This window comes from Salmo salar, unplaced genomic scaffold, assembly GCF_965601325.2.
Source record: "Salmo salar unplaced genomic scaffold, fSalSal1 ptg000432l, whole genome shotgun sequence".
Lineage (NCBI taxonomy): Eukaryota > Metazoa > Chordata > Actinopteri > Salmoniformes > Salmonidae > Salmo > Salmo salar.
Window position 1 is genome coordinate 2154519 of NW_027675387.1, and position 16324 is coordinate 2170842.

Genomic DNA, 16324 nt, shown 5'->3' on the forward strand with positions numbered 1-16324 from the left:
AAAACTAAATTATTCATTTTTTAAAACAATATTTTGAGATTGGTTTTAGAGGTGCTGACAATGAAGACAATTTACTCTTATAGGTATATGGGGGGGACAAAGTGGTATTGCAATGTTTTGTAATGTATTGTATTGTATTGTGTTGTAATATATTGTATTGTATTGTGTTGTAATATATTGTAATGTATTGTATTGTATTGTGTTGTAATATAATGTAATGTATTGTATTGTATTCTATTGTATTGTATAGTATTGTATAGTAATGTATAGTATTGTATAGTAATGTATAGTAATGTATAGTATTGTATTGTATTGTAATATATTGTAATGTATTGTATTGTATAGTATTGTATAGTATTGTATAGTAATGTATAGTAATGTATAGTATTGTATAGTATTGTATCGTATTGTATAGTATTGTGTAGTAATGTATAGTATTGTATAGTAATGTATAGTATTGCATAGTATTGTATAACATTGTATAGTATTGTGTAGTAATGTATAGTATTGTATAGTAATGTATAGTAGTGTATAGTATTGTATAGAATTGTATAGTAATGTGTAGTATTGTGTAGTAATGTATAGTATTGTATAGTATTGTGTAGTGATGTATAGTATTGTATAGTGATGTATAGTAACGTATAGTATTGTATAGTATTGTATAGTCTTGTATAGTAATGTGTAGTATTGTGTAGTAATGTATAGTATTGTATAGCAATGTATTGTATAGTAATGTATAGTATTGTATAGTATTGTGTAGTAATGTATAGAATCGTATAGTATTGTATAGTATTGTATAGTAATGTGTAGTATTGTGTAGTAATGAATAGTATTGCATAGTATTGTGTAGCAATGTATAGTATTGTATAGTAATGTATAGTAATGTATAGTGATGTGTAGTATTGTATAGTATTGTATAGTATTGTATAGTAATGTATAGTAATGTATAGTATTGTATAGTAATGTATAGTTTTGTATAGTATTGTATAGTATTGTATAGTATTGTATAGTATAGTATTGTATAGTAGTGTATAGTATTGTATAGTATTGTATAGTAATGTATAGTATTGTATTGTATTGTAATATATTGTAATGTATTGTATTGTATTGTGTAGTATTGTATAGTAATGTATAGTATTGTATAGTATTGTATAGTATTGCATAGTATTGTATAGTAATGTATAGTAATGTATAGTAATGTATAGTAATGTATAGTATTGTATAGTAATGTATAGTATTGTATAGTAATGTATAGTAATGTATAGTATTGTATAGTAAAGTATAGTATTGTATAGTATTGTATAGTAATGTATAGTAATGTACAGTATTGTATAGTATTGTATAGTATTGTGTAGTAATGTATTGTATTGTATAGTAATGTATAGTATTGTATAGTATTGTATAGTATTGTATAGTATTGTGTAGTAATGTATAGTATTGTATAGTAATGTATAGTAATGTATAGTGTTGTATAGTATTGTTTAGTAATGTATAGTAATGTATAGTATTGTATAGTATTGTATAGCAATGTATAGTATTGTATAGTATTGTATAGTAATGTATAGTAATGTATAGTATTGTATAGTATTGTATAGTAATGTATAGTAATGTATGTATTGTATAGTATTGTATAGTAATGTATAGTATTGTATAGTATTGTATAGTAATGTATAGTATTGTATAGTAATGTATAGTAATGTAAAAAAGTCAGTTGTTGTCTGTCTTTATTGTATTATAATGTATTGTATTATAATGTATTGTATTATAATGTATTGTATTATAATGTATTTAATTATAATATATTGTATTGTATTGTAATGTATTGTATTGTATTATAATGTATTGTATTATAATGTATTGTATTATAATGTATTTAATTATAATGTATTGTATTATAATGTATTGTATTATAATGTATTGTATTATAATGTATTGTATTATAATGTATTGTATTATAATGTATTGTATTGTAAAGTGTTGTAATATATCATATTGTAAAAAAGTCAGCCAGAGTTGACGTGGGCCATCGTTCAAACAAAGAGAAGCCTCCCTGACCACCAGTGTGTTTGGATATAATGAAGATCAATTCAGCGAAGAAGAACCTCTAGAGTTCTGATCAAAGAGCCCTATATAGTTCTATATATTCTATATATACTGTATACTCAGACAGGCTAACCTCCTATAAAGGGTTCTATATATATATTATATATACTGTATACTCAGACACTTCCTAACCTCCTATAAAGGGTTCTATATATATTATATATACTGTATACCCAGACACTTCCTAACCTCCTATAAAGGGTTCTATATATATTCTATATATACTGTATACTCAGACAGGCTAACCTCCTATAAAGGGTTCTATATATACTGTATACTCAGACAGGCTAACCTCCTATAAAGGGTTATATATATATTCTATATATACTGTATACTCAGACACTTCCTAACCTCCTATAAAGGGTTATATATATATATTCTATATATACTGTATACTCAGACAGGCTAACCTCCTATAAAGGGTTCTATGTAGAACTTTAGTGGTTCCGTATATTAAGAAAGATAGAACCCTTTTTGGTTTAAACAGGAGTGAAGACTGGGTTGATATAACGGATATATTGTCCAAATTCAGCTTGTAACACCGATCAGAATTAGTAAGAACAATAAAGTTATGCCTGCCAACATATTAGGCAATAATTAAGAGTAGGCTAAATGATTGTGTCATGCTAAAATTCTATAGAGATGAGTGTGTATACTGGTAAAGATATACAGGATACAAACATTTCATTCCAGCTATATTGCGTTTTGCAAAACAAAAATTAATACACAAAAATCTCTGAATTAAAATCTTACAACAACAATATTTTACAGACACATGACGGTTCCCGTAAGCAATCATATCCCATGAAAAATAACAAATGTGAAAAAATGGTGGAAATAATGTTTTAGAAACAGTCCTTAAACAACATAGTCATCTTACCTCTTAGCTTTGTTGTCATGTTCCCCAGAGAGACTAATTTTAGAGGCAGGGCCCCCCTCCTCTCTCTCCCCAGAGAGACTAATTTTAGAGGCAGGGCCCCCCTCCTCTCTCTCCACAGAGAGACTCATTTTAGAGCACTGACCCCTGTAAACAGAGATCCAGCATGTTGGTTGTGGTTAACACAGTGACAACTAAACAGAGATCCAGCATGTTGGTTGTGGTTAACACAGTAACAACTAAACAGAGATCCAGCATGTTGGTTGTGGTTAACACAGTGACAACTAAACAGAGATCCAGCATGTTGGTTGTGGTTAACACAGTAACAACTAAACAGAGATCCAGCATGTTGGTTGTGGTTAACACAGTAACAACTAAACAGAGATCCAGCATGTTGGTTGTGGTTAACACAGGGCCAACTAATTATTGAAGGTCAATTGTTCTCTTTTATTCATTATCTCTTAGAAATAAAACATTTACTAACAGACATAGAAAGACACATCCAAACAGTCAGGTGATTTAATATTTTTCACCCTTTCTCCATGTAGTGGAACTAATAATAATAAAACAATTTAACAACAATAATATTAATAATAATAATAATAATAATAATGTGTCACTTTCTCTTTTAATAATATCTCTCATTCTAGTGTGTTGCTTTGTTCAACAGGTATGATATTATTATGCTGTTACTGAATTCAGTTCATAATAACAATGTTAAGAAAAGTATGTTCAGTGGTTTCAAACCAAATTACACAGGAAAGAGGAGCTCATTATAGTTTAGAAAACAAATTTTACGATATTTTGAAAGACGATTTACAACTTATACATAAAAATATACAAATTATAAAATAACCACAATAAACGAATATATGAACAATATGTTATTGAATTTGACTTGCCTACGCCCAGTTAGCGCCATTTTGTATGATTGAACTGTCACATAACTGTCCCAGGTGAAATGGACTTTTAGATCTGAGTGTTTTACTGTCAGTCACTATACTAAAATAACACCATACATTTAATTTCTCTACACACTTTACAATAATCCCTGGGAAGATTCTTACCTTGTAGCCTGAATTCACAACCAGAACATGTCAAGTCATTGAGATATTTTCCGTTGTTCTGAGAGAGCACCTTCCTGATAACAAGTGGCTCTGTATCTATGTTCTAGGTACAGTTGATCTTTGGATGCGATAATATCTGGTCAAAGTCTAGTGACACAACACCATAGTATATCATAAACATAACAGCAGTTGGCCAGTAAAGGCCATGACATACTATAAAACAGGGTTTGTCAACTAGATTTGGCTTCGGGTGTCACGGTTGTCATGGAGAGGAGCGGACCAAAGTGCAGCGTGATTATCGTTCCACATATTTTATTGAACTGTGAAACTATTCAATACATACACATAAACTAAAGAACAACAAAAAAAAAGTGATGTAGAGGTGAAACATACACTACTCAAAAACAATCTCCCACAAACAAAGGTGGGAAAAACACCTACTTAAGTATGATCTCCAATTAGAGACAACGATGACCAGCTGCCTCTAATTGGAGATCATCCCAAACAAAACCCAACATAGAAATACAAAACTAGAAAACAACATAGAAAAACTAAACTAGAAAACCCCCCTGTCACGCCCTGACCTACTCTCCCATAGAAAATAACAGCTTTCTATGGTCAGGACGTGACATCGGGAGAATTTTTTTCTGAGTTAAAGTGGGCGGGCCAGAACATAATTAGCGTATAATATTAGCACAATTAATAGGCCTACACTACAAATTTAACAACATGTTTAACACATTTGATTAGTACATAGTACATTCAGTGACAATAAAATAATTTAGATCTGATAAAATCATAAAATCACCAATATCTCTATTCAATTATAACTTTTTGTTTATTTCTCTGTGCGTTGATTGGTGGGGAAAAACAGGTCTACGTAGCCTACTGTAGTCTACACTACTTTATTAATGTCAACATTCATTCAGAACAATGAGCTTGATAGCAAGAGAACATGTCGCTCTCAAAAAGTAACAAAAGAAAGGTGGATAATGAAAATCAAAGTTTCAGGGAAGAACGGACAGAGAGATCCATTCATCTTACCATATTTCTCCAATGCCAAGCCAGAGTGTGTCTTGTTTGCAAAGAATTCAATCTCAGACGGCATTATGAATCTAAACATGGTACTTTCAAAGTAGCCTTCCCGCCCCAGACAGAGGCCTGAAGCAGAATCACTGAAGCATTAACTACAAGCTACAAACACGGCAGTAGAATCCTCCTTCATGGCCTGATCCAACAACAGAAGGTCACAAGTGCTTTCCTAAAAGCATCCTGGGTTCTAACCAAACACAACATGCCCTTCACAGACGCAGAGCTGTTTAAAAAATGCATGGTGACAGTTTTGGAGGAATTGGCTACAGACAAGTCTATGGATAGCCTAATTGCGTCTGTCAAACAGGTGCCCCTGTCTGTGACATCAGCCGGACGCCGTGTCTGTGCTCTGGCGGATGACGTGTATAGGATTGTTCTGGAGGGGCTCAGTCAGGCTGAGCATTTTCCCCTGGCTATTGATGAGAGAACTGACAACACCCATGTAGCACAGATGTGTGTTTATGTCTGTTATTTTCATGGAAATTACTTTAAAGAAGAGCTACTGGCACTGATTCAACTGGAAGGACACACCACCGGGGACGTTCCCCTGGAAGGACACACCACCGGGGACGTTCCCCTGGAAGGACACACCTCCGGGGACGTTCCCCTGGAAGGACACACCACCAGGGACGTTCCCCTGGATGGACACACCTAACTAATTTTGGGTTAGTTAGACAAATTTTGGGTTAGTTCTCTCAAGAAGAACTAACCCATCTCAACATGACAGAAAGTAAGACAGGGAAACCCATCTCAACATGACAGAAAGTAAGACAGGAGAACCTATTTCAACATGACGGAGAGTAAGACAGGAGTCCCTGACCTTATCTTCTCTCAAGAAGAACTGTCTTATGGTATGAAGATTGTTCTTCTTGAGAAAAGATCGAGCCTTCTTCTCTCCAGAAGATGTCTGGTAGACCCATTTAAATACCTTTTTTGGACATTTCAAGATAGCAGATGTTTGAGTTGGGTCTATTAACACAGCTGTGAGTTGTTATTTTTTTCATTTTTGACATAATGAGCACTCCTGGATGTGACAGATTTTGACTCATATTGAGTGATATGACTGAGCTATTTAAAAACACTTTTTCAACATTTCTAGATAGCAGTTAGTTCAGTTTGATCTTATTAAAGACAGCTGTATATTATTTTTTTGGACCCAAAAATATTCTATGTTCACGCCCACTTTTTTTGCACTATGTTTGAAGGCTGTCAACTTCTTCTCAGGAGGAGAATCACTTAGCCTTTCAACTAATTTTCAAATGATAGGATGCCTATTTAAAAACACTTTTTCAACATTTCAAGATAGCAGTTAGTTCAGTTTGATCTTATTAAAGACAGCTGTATCATTTTTTAAATTCATTTTGACATATTTTTTGGGACCACTTTTTTTGCTCTGTTTGAAGGCTGTCAGCTTCTTCTCAGGAAGAGAATCACTTAGCCTTTCGACTAATTTTCAAATGATTGGATGCCTATTTTAAAACACTTTCTCTACATTTCAAGATAGCAGTTAGTTAATTTTGAGCATATCAAAGACAGCTGCAACTTTATTTTATTAATTTTCACAATTTTTATTTTTTATTCTAAGTCCACAGTCTCTGTCATTGAACTATGTTGAGTCGTGTGCCTGGTGATTGAACAGTTTACCAGGTGTGTTTTTGAATATAGTTCTTAATGGCTTCAGTGGTGTGCTGGTGTCTGCATGTTGAAGGAGTGGATTTCTGAAGTCATGGCGCCTGCTAAACAGACTGATTTGGGATATAAAGAAGGACTCGACCATTCATTGTGTAGCTGGGACCCTCGGGATTGCAAACAGAGGAAGATCTTCAAAGGTAAGTGATTTATTTTATCGCTATTTGGGATTCTGTGACGCCTGTGCTTGTTTGGAAAATATGTTATTGTGGGGTGCTGTCCTCAGATAATCGAATGCTATGCTTTCACCGTAAAGCCTTTTTGAAATCTGACAACGCAGTTCGATTGCCAAGATTCTAAGCTTTTAAATGATGTATGACACTTGTATTTTCATGAATGTTTAATATTACGATATTTCTATTTTGAATTTGGTGCTCTGCAATTTCACCGGATGTTGTCGTAGGTGTCCCGGTAGCGGTCCGCGAGCCCTAAGAGCTATTAAAACCATGTGCCCTGATTTAGTTAAAACTGGTTCCATCAGAGCCCTTACAAAACCTTTTACAACTGATTCATCATTGTCATACCTCATAGGGTCCAGAGTTTTCCTGGTTAGGTCAACAGATAAGGATAAACTCTGGGTCCCAGGGCAAAAAAATTGCCCCCCCCCCCCCACTCTGGGACCTATGGTTGCCACCAGTCTGCTTGCCGTTCTCAGTTATCGTCAGGTACTGTATGTGGATGATCAGGGCTTTATACAGAAAAAGTTTCTTGGGCTACTTTGATTTGCCAAGTGGGTGAGATTTGAATTCCGTGTTTATCTTCATGGACAAACTTGTTGTTCAAACCTACGATGGCTCAGCTTCAAGGGAACGTATCTGCTATTTGTATTTCCAACTGAATTCCCTCCTGTTCCATGATTTAACAAGCGATGACCACTCCACTACCATTGTCAACTACCTCCTCACATGAACTGGAAGCCATGTCTCATGTGGCCCACTCATCCACTGGCACATTGAATGTTTCCTCTCCAAGCACTGTGAGGAAACCCCTGTCAATTTTCTCTCATTACTTTGTGTAGAGTCAATCACAAACACAATCACATTATTACACATCTATGACTCATTCTTAGCTCTTTTGTCTCACTGTGTAGTGTTTTTGTGTTATTGTCTTCCCAGTCAAATCCTGTCCTGCACTGGTCAAGCCTCTGAACACCTCAACTCATGCCTCATACCCTCATTCAATCACTGCTGTGATCCCTTCCTAAAATGGTGTACGTAGCCCTCTCATTCCTATTCCCCATAATATTGTACTATAAGTGTCTTTATTAAATGCTTTAGGTTAAAATAATTACTCTTTGACGATTTTTTAAACAGATTTTTAACATCTCTGTGTAACGATCGTCGTCGGGTGATGAGGAAGAGGACCAAAGCGCAGCTGGGAGCGAACACATGTTTATTCTTCACACTGAAATAAACACGTACACAAAACCAAGAAAATGCAGATACGTTAACTGCTCAAAACACAAAGAGGCAACACCCCACAAACAGCGTGGGGGAAAAAGGAACAACCTCTTGGGGCTAGGGGGCAGTATTGAGAATTTTGAAAAAAATATGTGCCCATTTTTAACTGCCTCCTACACCAACTCAGAAGCTAGAATATGCATATTATTGTTCAGGTTTGGATAGAAAACACTCTGAATTTTCTAAAACTGTTTGAATGGTGTCTGTAAGGATAACAGAACTCATATGGCAGTCAAAACCCTGAGACAAATTCTGACAGGAAGTGGATACCTGATGTGTTGAATTACCTTTAAGCCTATGCCATTGAAACACACAGGGGCTTATTAATTGTTGAGCACTTCCTATGGCTTCCACTAGATGTCACCAGTCTTTAGAAAGTGGTTTGAGTCTTATACTGTGAGAACTGAACGAACAAGAGCCTTGGAACGGTGGTGGCCGATTAGACTCTGGCGCGCGAGTTCATGTTGGGTACTCTCGTTCCGAAACGTTTGAAAAGAGAATGCAAATGTCCGCCTTGAATATTATTCATGTTCTGGTTGAAAAAGGCACTAATGATTTATGCTATACAACGTTTGACATGTTTGAACGAACATAAATATTTTTTTTCCCCTCGTTCATGATGAGAAGTTCGGCTGGCATAGATCATGTGCTAACAACACAGAGCTTTTTGGACATAAATTATTAGCTTTTTCGAACAAAACTACATTTGTTATGGACCTGGGATTCCTGGAAGTGACATCTGATGAAGAGAATCAAAGGTAATGGATTATTTACATAGTATTTTCGATTTTAGATCTCTCCAACATGGCGGTTAGTCTGTATCGCAAAGCGTATTTTTATGGGCGCAGTGCTCAGATTATTGCAAAGTGTGATTTCCCAGTAAGGTTATTTTTAAATCTGGCAATCCGGTTGCGTTCAAGAGATGTAAATCTATAATTCTTTGAATGACAATATAATATTTTACCAATGTTTTCGAATAGTAATTATTTAATTTGTCGTGCTGATTTGACTGGCGGTTATTGGAGGGAAACGATTTCCTCAACATCAACGCCATAGTAAAACGCTGTTTTTGGATATAAATATGAACTTGATAGAACTAAAAATGCATGTATTGTCTAACATAATGTCCTAGGAGTGTCATCTGATGGAGATTGTCAAAGGTTAGTGCATAATTTTAGCTGGTTTTCTGCTTTTGGTGATGCCTGTCTTTGAATTGACAAAACATTACACACAGCTATTGTCAATGTACTCTCCTAACATAATCTAACTTTATGCTTTCGCCGTAAAGCCTTTTTGAAATCGGACAACGTGGTTAGATTAAGGAGATGTTTATCTTTCAAAGGGTGTAAGATAGTTGTATTTTTGAGAAATTTGAATTATGACATTTAATTGTTTTCAAATTTGGCACTCTTGATATTTCACCTGTTGTTGATAGGGTGTACCAGGGGTGGGACGCATGCGTCCCACATAGCCCCTAGTACATAGAGATTAAAGGAAAAATCTTCTACCAGTCCGTGGTGAGTAATCCCAGTTCTGATGTCCAGAAGTTATTTTCGGTCGTAAGAGACGGTAGCAGCAACATTATGTACAAAATAAGTTAAAAAATAAGTTACAAACAACACAAAAAAATTAACAAAATAGCACAATTGATTACGGGCATGTAAAACATCAGCCATACTCTTCGGCACCATTTCTGAGATATCTCTTGTTGAAACTGAACAAATTGTGGTACAGCAGGCTGCTCCAAAGCAAGAGAGCTATTAACCTCTTGGGGCTAGGTGGGACGCTAGCGTGCCACCCGTGGTGCACTCCATCAACAGCAGGTGCATTTCAAGAGCGGCAAATTTGAATCCAAATAAATGTCAAAATTCAAATTTTTCAAAAATACAACTATGTTACACCATTTGAAAGATAAACATCTCCTTAATCTAACCACGTTTTACGATTTCAAAAAGGTTTTACGGCGAAAGCATAAATTTAGAGTATGTTAGGACAGTACATTTACAAGAGTTGTGTGTAATGTTTTGTCAAGTCAAAGACAGGGTCACCAAAACCATAAAACCAGCTAAAATGATACACTAACCTTTTACAATCTCCATCAGATGACACTCCTAGGACATTATGTTAGACAATGCATGCATTTTTAGTTCTATCAAGTTCATATTTATATACAAAAACAGCGTTTTACTATGGCATTGATGTTGAGGAAATCGTTTCCCTCCAATAACCGGCAGTCAAGTCAGCGTCACAAATTAAATAATTAAAATTAGAAAACATTGGTAAAATATTATATTGTCATTTAAAGAATTATAGATTTACATCTTTTGAACGCAATCAACTTGCCAGATTTAAAAATAACCTTACTGGGAAATCACACTTTGCAATAATCTGAGCACTGTGCCCAGAAAAATACGCGTTGCGATACAGACTAGACGTCATGTTGGGGAGATCTAAAATCGAAAATACTATGTAAATAATCCATTACCTTTGATTCTCTTCATCAGATGTCACTTCCAGGTATCACAGGTCCATAACGAATGTAGTTTTGTTCAAAAAAGCTCATCATTTATGTCCAAAAATCTCCGTCTCGTTAGCACATGATGTAAGCCAGCCGGACTTCTCGTCATGAACGAGGGGAAAAAATATATTTCCGTTCGTTCAAACATGTCAAACGTTGTATAGCATAAATCATTAGGGCCTTTTTTAACCAGAACATGAATAATATTCAAGGTGGACGAATGCATAGCCTTTTATAACGTATTGGAACGAGGGTACCCAACATGAAGTAGCGCGCCAGGTGTCTAATGGGACATCACCGTTCCATGGCTCTTGTTCGGTCAGATCTCCCTCCAGAAGACTCAAAACACTTTGTAAAGGCTGGTGACATCTAGTGGAAGCAATAGGAAGTGCCAAAATATTCCTAAACCCCTGTGTTTTTCAATGGGATAGGTTTAAACTCAATACAACACATCAGGTATCCACTTCCTGTCAGAAAATGTCTCAGGGTTTTGCCTGCCAAATGAGTTCTGTTATACTCACAGACACCATTCAAACAGTTTTGGAAACTTTAGAGTGTTTTCTATCCATATATAATAAGTATATGCATATTCTAGTTACTGGGTAGGATTAGTAACCAGATTAAATCGGGTAGATTTTTTTTATCCAGACGTGCAAATGCTGCCCCCTAGACCCAACAGGTTAACTAGTGTTGAGCTGTGATGACAAGCCTTTTGTCTTCTGTATTTAAATTAGTCACTAACCAGGAGTGACATGACCTCCATTCCCCTGCTGGGAGGGATTCTAGACCCTCGTTTATGTAGCTCTATTTTAGAACAAGTTATTTCCTTCTTGAATGATTTTCATGACAAATCTACTAAAAAACCCTTGCTGGTCTCAACACAATATCCTCCTTGGCCAGATAACAATTTTCCTTAATAATTCCATTACTTAAATGAACTTCAAAATCGTCTCATGTCCTAGCTGTAGGCTACTTGTTTTAATGGCTCTAACATGCTCTAAGGTTCCAGCTTGTAGAGATGATCTAAAACATGTTTCCCAGCATTCTAAAATGAGTTGAAGAAAATGTGAATAAAAGTTATAAGGTGAAACATCGGAAACCAAACTTCTTAGGAGAGATTAATTTATTGAAAATCCTTTGAAATCAACATCGGAAGACACACTCAATCAGGCGGGGGCACACACTCAATGAAAGTCGAAACTTGAGAGAGTTTTACAAGATCAAGTCAGAAAATTACTTTGTTAGCAAAGGCATAATGGAGATTATGAGCCCCGGCTCTCATATCTGAAACTGTGCTGAGTGGAGGCTACAACTGCCTCGAAAACATCTCAGACATTACACTGGAGCGGAGACTGGCTGATTTCTCACTGTCACCCCTGAGGACACTGTTGATCCAAGGCATGTAGGCAGAGAGCTTCATGTAGACAGCGTATTTCCTCACGGCACAGGCCTTATCGAAGGACAGGATCCCTGCAGCATACACTCTGCCGTCTTTGGGGTCCTGGACTGCCAGGGCACCGCCTGCATCCCCAAAGCACACATTCTCCTGGTACTTGCTGGCTCCAGTACAGAACATGTTGTCGTCTATGGTTGGAGTGCTGCCACCACGGTTGTACTCTGCCTTACAGAAGCTATGCGATGCCACAGGCAATACCAGGTGTTTCAGTGACTCAGCGGGGGTGAAGTGGACCCCCCAACCCCAGCCTGTGATGATGCCTTTCTCCTGGGCTGCCTCAGCCAGGTCCTCACCCCTCTCAGGCAGAGGGATGGGCATCACAGCCTCGCTCAAGGTGAATGGCTCCTTCAGCTGAATCAGAGCCAGGTTGTTGTCCCAGTCTGACACGCTCTGGAAGCCTGGGTGCAGAACCACCTAGAAGGGGAAGGGAATAATTCATAGGACCTTTTTTTTGACGATCTACTGTATTTGTGCTCTAACTACCTATAAGACTGAAAATGATGATGTAGGTGAGAGAGCCCAGTGCAGTTCTGCTTGCTGTAAATACTGAATTGTCTGTATATTGTTTGAAAGAGATGGTAATGGGTATACTAGCTCACCTTTTCTACAGCAACTTCTTTGGAGTCATTGGCTTGGGAGTATCGCGTGATGCCTAGGTACACCTTGGGGATGATTGGTTCTTTCCCCTGGGTGTCCTGCCTACTCTTCCTGACAAACAAGTTCCTGCCAGCGGTCAGGACCCAGCGGTCAGAGATTAGAGCTCCCCCAGCGAAGCCCCCGTTCATGACGTTTTTACTCAGATAGACCATGGCCTGCCAGGGGACATGAGGGGCCAGGGTGCCCCCAACCATACGCCTGAAGCGCAGGTCTGGGCAAGAAACACAACAACATTATTTCTATACAATCTCTATATGGTTAAAACATCCCCAACTCAGCACCACCTAGCACTTACTGCTGTGCAACTCAAACACAACCATAAAAGATTATTGCAGAAAAATGAAATGTGCCTCAATACAATTCCAGCCTTGGTTTTAGTTTGAGTTTGAGTTTGCTAAAATCAACACTATTCACTTGAATACACATAGCATTTGGTAGTAGCTTTCTGGAACCTTTTAGCTTTGACCTGACAAAAGTTCAGTAAATTCATTAATCATCTACTATTATCTAAAAAAAATAAGTGTTGTCATGACTTGAGCCAGACAAGGCTAGCTTTCACAGAATTACCTTGGAGGTCACAATACGCAGAAACCTAGATGAGGATGGAATTAGTGTCATTTCTCTTCTCAAACATTTTCCTGAAACGTTTGATGAGAGGTGGATTTTGAGGAATTTTACTTTTCAAGGCTTTCATGCTCTGTAGATTTTCCTAATGACATATTTTACCATCCAGCTTGGAGGAAGCTGAGACTGAGGATCTCTCCTTCCTTTCCTCCCTGCTTGCCTTCTCTTTGATCCCTGTCATCTCATGTGTGTCGCTGCTGAATCGATTTTTAAGATAATCGGGATAATAGCTGTGAGCCGTGAGACTTAACAAGGTTCTCACTTGAAAGTGATGGTGACATCCTCATTTTGGCCACAGCTACTGTATTCTCCAACAGGCTGAATAGGAACAGCTTGTGTCTGCTCAGCTCAGAGTTGCGTGAGGGGATCCATAGTGAAGATTGGCTTCAGAACATCCGATGAGAGTGACAGTGTAATTGAAATGTGAGTGATATCCTTACACGAACCAGTCACAATGGGCCAGCAAATATAATATGTTTCGGAAATAGACAAATTGCACGTGTGAAAACACACGTGTAATGTGTAAGTCCAATATTTTTGGGCGATATTCTGCATCAATGGTGTCACTAACACCCACCTTAACATAGACATGGGACAAGAAAGGTTGTCAATGATCTTTAAAATGTACATGTTTTTGTTTGAAAACGTTTCATCCCTCTCACTTTGTTGACATTTCAATCTAAATCAGAAAAAGTAAGCCCGTATTGGCATAAGGCAGGGAGTTGGTTATGTGTCAGTTAGACAGATAGCTACCTGAATTGTCTGACATCTCATCAATTGATTTGGTTTTGATTTTGATTTTGATTTTGATTTTGTCCTGTTCCAGACAGACACAGGAGGCCGCGAGGAGCACTACCAGGGATGACCTGCGGACAGAAGGAACACATAAGTACAGTACACACACACAGAGCCAACTGACAGACAGCGCCCAAACACTCACTAGTACCACAACTAACGGTTCCTTTACTTAGGAAGTCTCTGGGCTTGCTTGTTAACCTATATTTAGAAAAGGTCTCTAGCTAGAGCAATTTGAATGTTTTTTGAAAGATTTAAGTAGCTGTGTTTCCGTGCCATTTTACAAAGATCCATTGTCCAAAGACATTTCAGAGATTCATTTGGATTGGTACTGCAATGACAACAATTGCCAGGCGACTAGGGTTTTGTTGAAGAAAGAATATGAAAAGTATAACATACCACATTTTGATGGAAATATCTGTTTATCAGTTTGTATGTTGAGCTGTGTCTCCTCTGTAAAGACGATGTACTCCGTGAGAAGTTATAGGACCAAGGCCTTATATCTGCTGAGGAGAGAACTCACCCCCTGTCTGCCCACCGCTGGGAATTTTGCTGGACACAGCTTCAGTTCTGATTCCCGAAAATCGGAGAGATTGCAAAATCTCTGTTCATGCCAACCCATTATTGGAATCGTGTCCAAACCCTAACCCTGACCCCATCTGGAGCTCAGCCACAGCCAACTAGTATCAGAGAAGACCATCTGAGGGATAAATCATTTCATAGGGTATGAATTATGAAATCAGAACAGGACACAGCACATCTATAATTTGTGCGTCAATTTGGTTTATTGAAAGTAAATGAGGTGCATATAAATGCCGCATCAGAGTGTGTTATTTAAAAAATGTGATACCGTCATAGTTGTTGTTGTTTGTTGTTGACTCACATTTGCTGTTTACGACTCACTTTGGTAACACTGTACTTGACATCCAGCGTCATAAAACATTATGACACAGTCATAACCATGTCATAATATGTCATAACAGCTGACATAACTTGTCATAGCCTGTTATAATATGGTCATAACACTGTTATGACACATATTTGGACCTGTTGTGACATATATTGAGTTATTTTATGGCTGGTTATAACACCTACATAAGAGTGTCAAAACCCACAAAACCTACCACACAAGGCAAACCATTCCATTACACCATAGCCTACATGTCAACAGTATGTTTATGTTATATACAAATGTTTGAAATTGACCATATTCAATTATTGTAGTTGCTCACACATTGATGTCAGACATTTTTTTTTTATAAACAAAAACATTTATTTCACCTTTATTTAACCAGGTGGCCAGTTGAGAACAAGTCCTTTATTTAACCAGGTGGGCCAGTTGAGAACAAGTCCTTTATTTAACCAGGTAGGCCAGTTGAGAACAAGTCCTTTATTTAACCAGGTGGGCCAGTTGAGAACAAGTCCTTTATTTAACCAGGTAGGCCAGTTGAGAACAAGTCCTTTATTTAACCAGGTGGGCCAGTTGAGAACAAGTCCTTTATTTAACCAGGTAGGCCAGTTGAGAACAAGTCCTTTATTTAACCAGGTGGGCCAGTTGAGAACAAGTCCTTTATTTAACCAGGTAGGCCAGTTGAGAACAAGTCCTTTATTTAACCAGGTGGGCCAGTTGAGAACAAGTCCTTTATTTAACCAGGTAGGCCAGTTGAGAACAAGTCCTTTATTTAACCAGGTAGGCCAGTTGAGAACAAGTCCTTTATTTAACCAGGTGGGCCAGTTGAGAACAAGTCCTTTATTTAACCAGGTAGGCCAGTTGAGAACAAGTCCTTTATTTAACCAGGTAGGCCAGTTGAGAACAAGTCCTTTATTTAACCAGGTAGGCTAGTTGAGAACAAGTTCTCATTTACAACTGCGACCTGGCCAAGATAAAGCAAAGCAGTTCGACACAAACAACAACACAGAGTTACACATGGAATAAACAGAAGTACAGTCAATAACACAATAAAAAAATCCAGTGTTATTAACACT

General features: G+C 37.2%; 2 protein-coding genes across 5 annotated transcripts in view; both read right to left on the reverse strand.

Moving 5' to 3' along the window:
* The window catches only part of LOC145876076 (NLR family CARD domain-containing protein 3-like), a 34118-nt gene extending 29974 nt beyond the window's left edge, over positions 1–4144 (reverse strand). For all 4 annotated transcript variants that reach the window (XM_082971852.1, XM_082971851.1, XM_082971850.1 and 1 more), the window contains exons 1-2: positions 4048–4144; positions 2984–3127 (exon numbers count right to left, since the gene is read on the reverse strand). In XM_082971852.1, coding sequence (XP_082827978.1) covers positions 2984–3111 — 128 coding nt within the window. In that variant the 5' untranslated portion in view covers positions 3112–3127; positions 4048–4144. The remainder of the gene's footprint in view (positions 1–2983; positions 3128–4047) is intronic.
* Positions 4145–11911: 7767 nt separating this feature from the next.
* On the reverse strand, positions 11912–14893 carry LOC123732618 (haptoglobin-like). Its single transcript, XM_082971881.1, has 4 exons — positions 14738–14893; positions 14297–14409; positions 12862–13130; positions 11912–12676 (listed from the first exon to the last, which is right to left on the reverse strand). Exons 1-4 carry the CDS (start codon positions 14740–14742, stop codon positions 12113–12115), a joined length of 951 nt encoding a protein of 316 aa, XP_082828007.1. The 5' UTR covers positions 14743–14893; the 3' UTR covers positions 11912–12112.
* Between the last annotated feature and the right edge of the window lie 1431 nt (positions 14894–16324).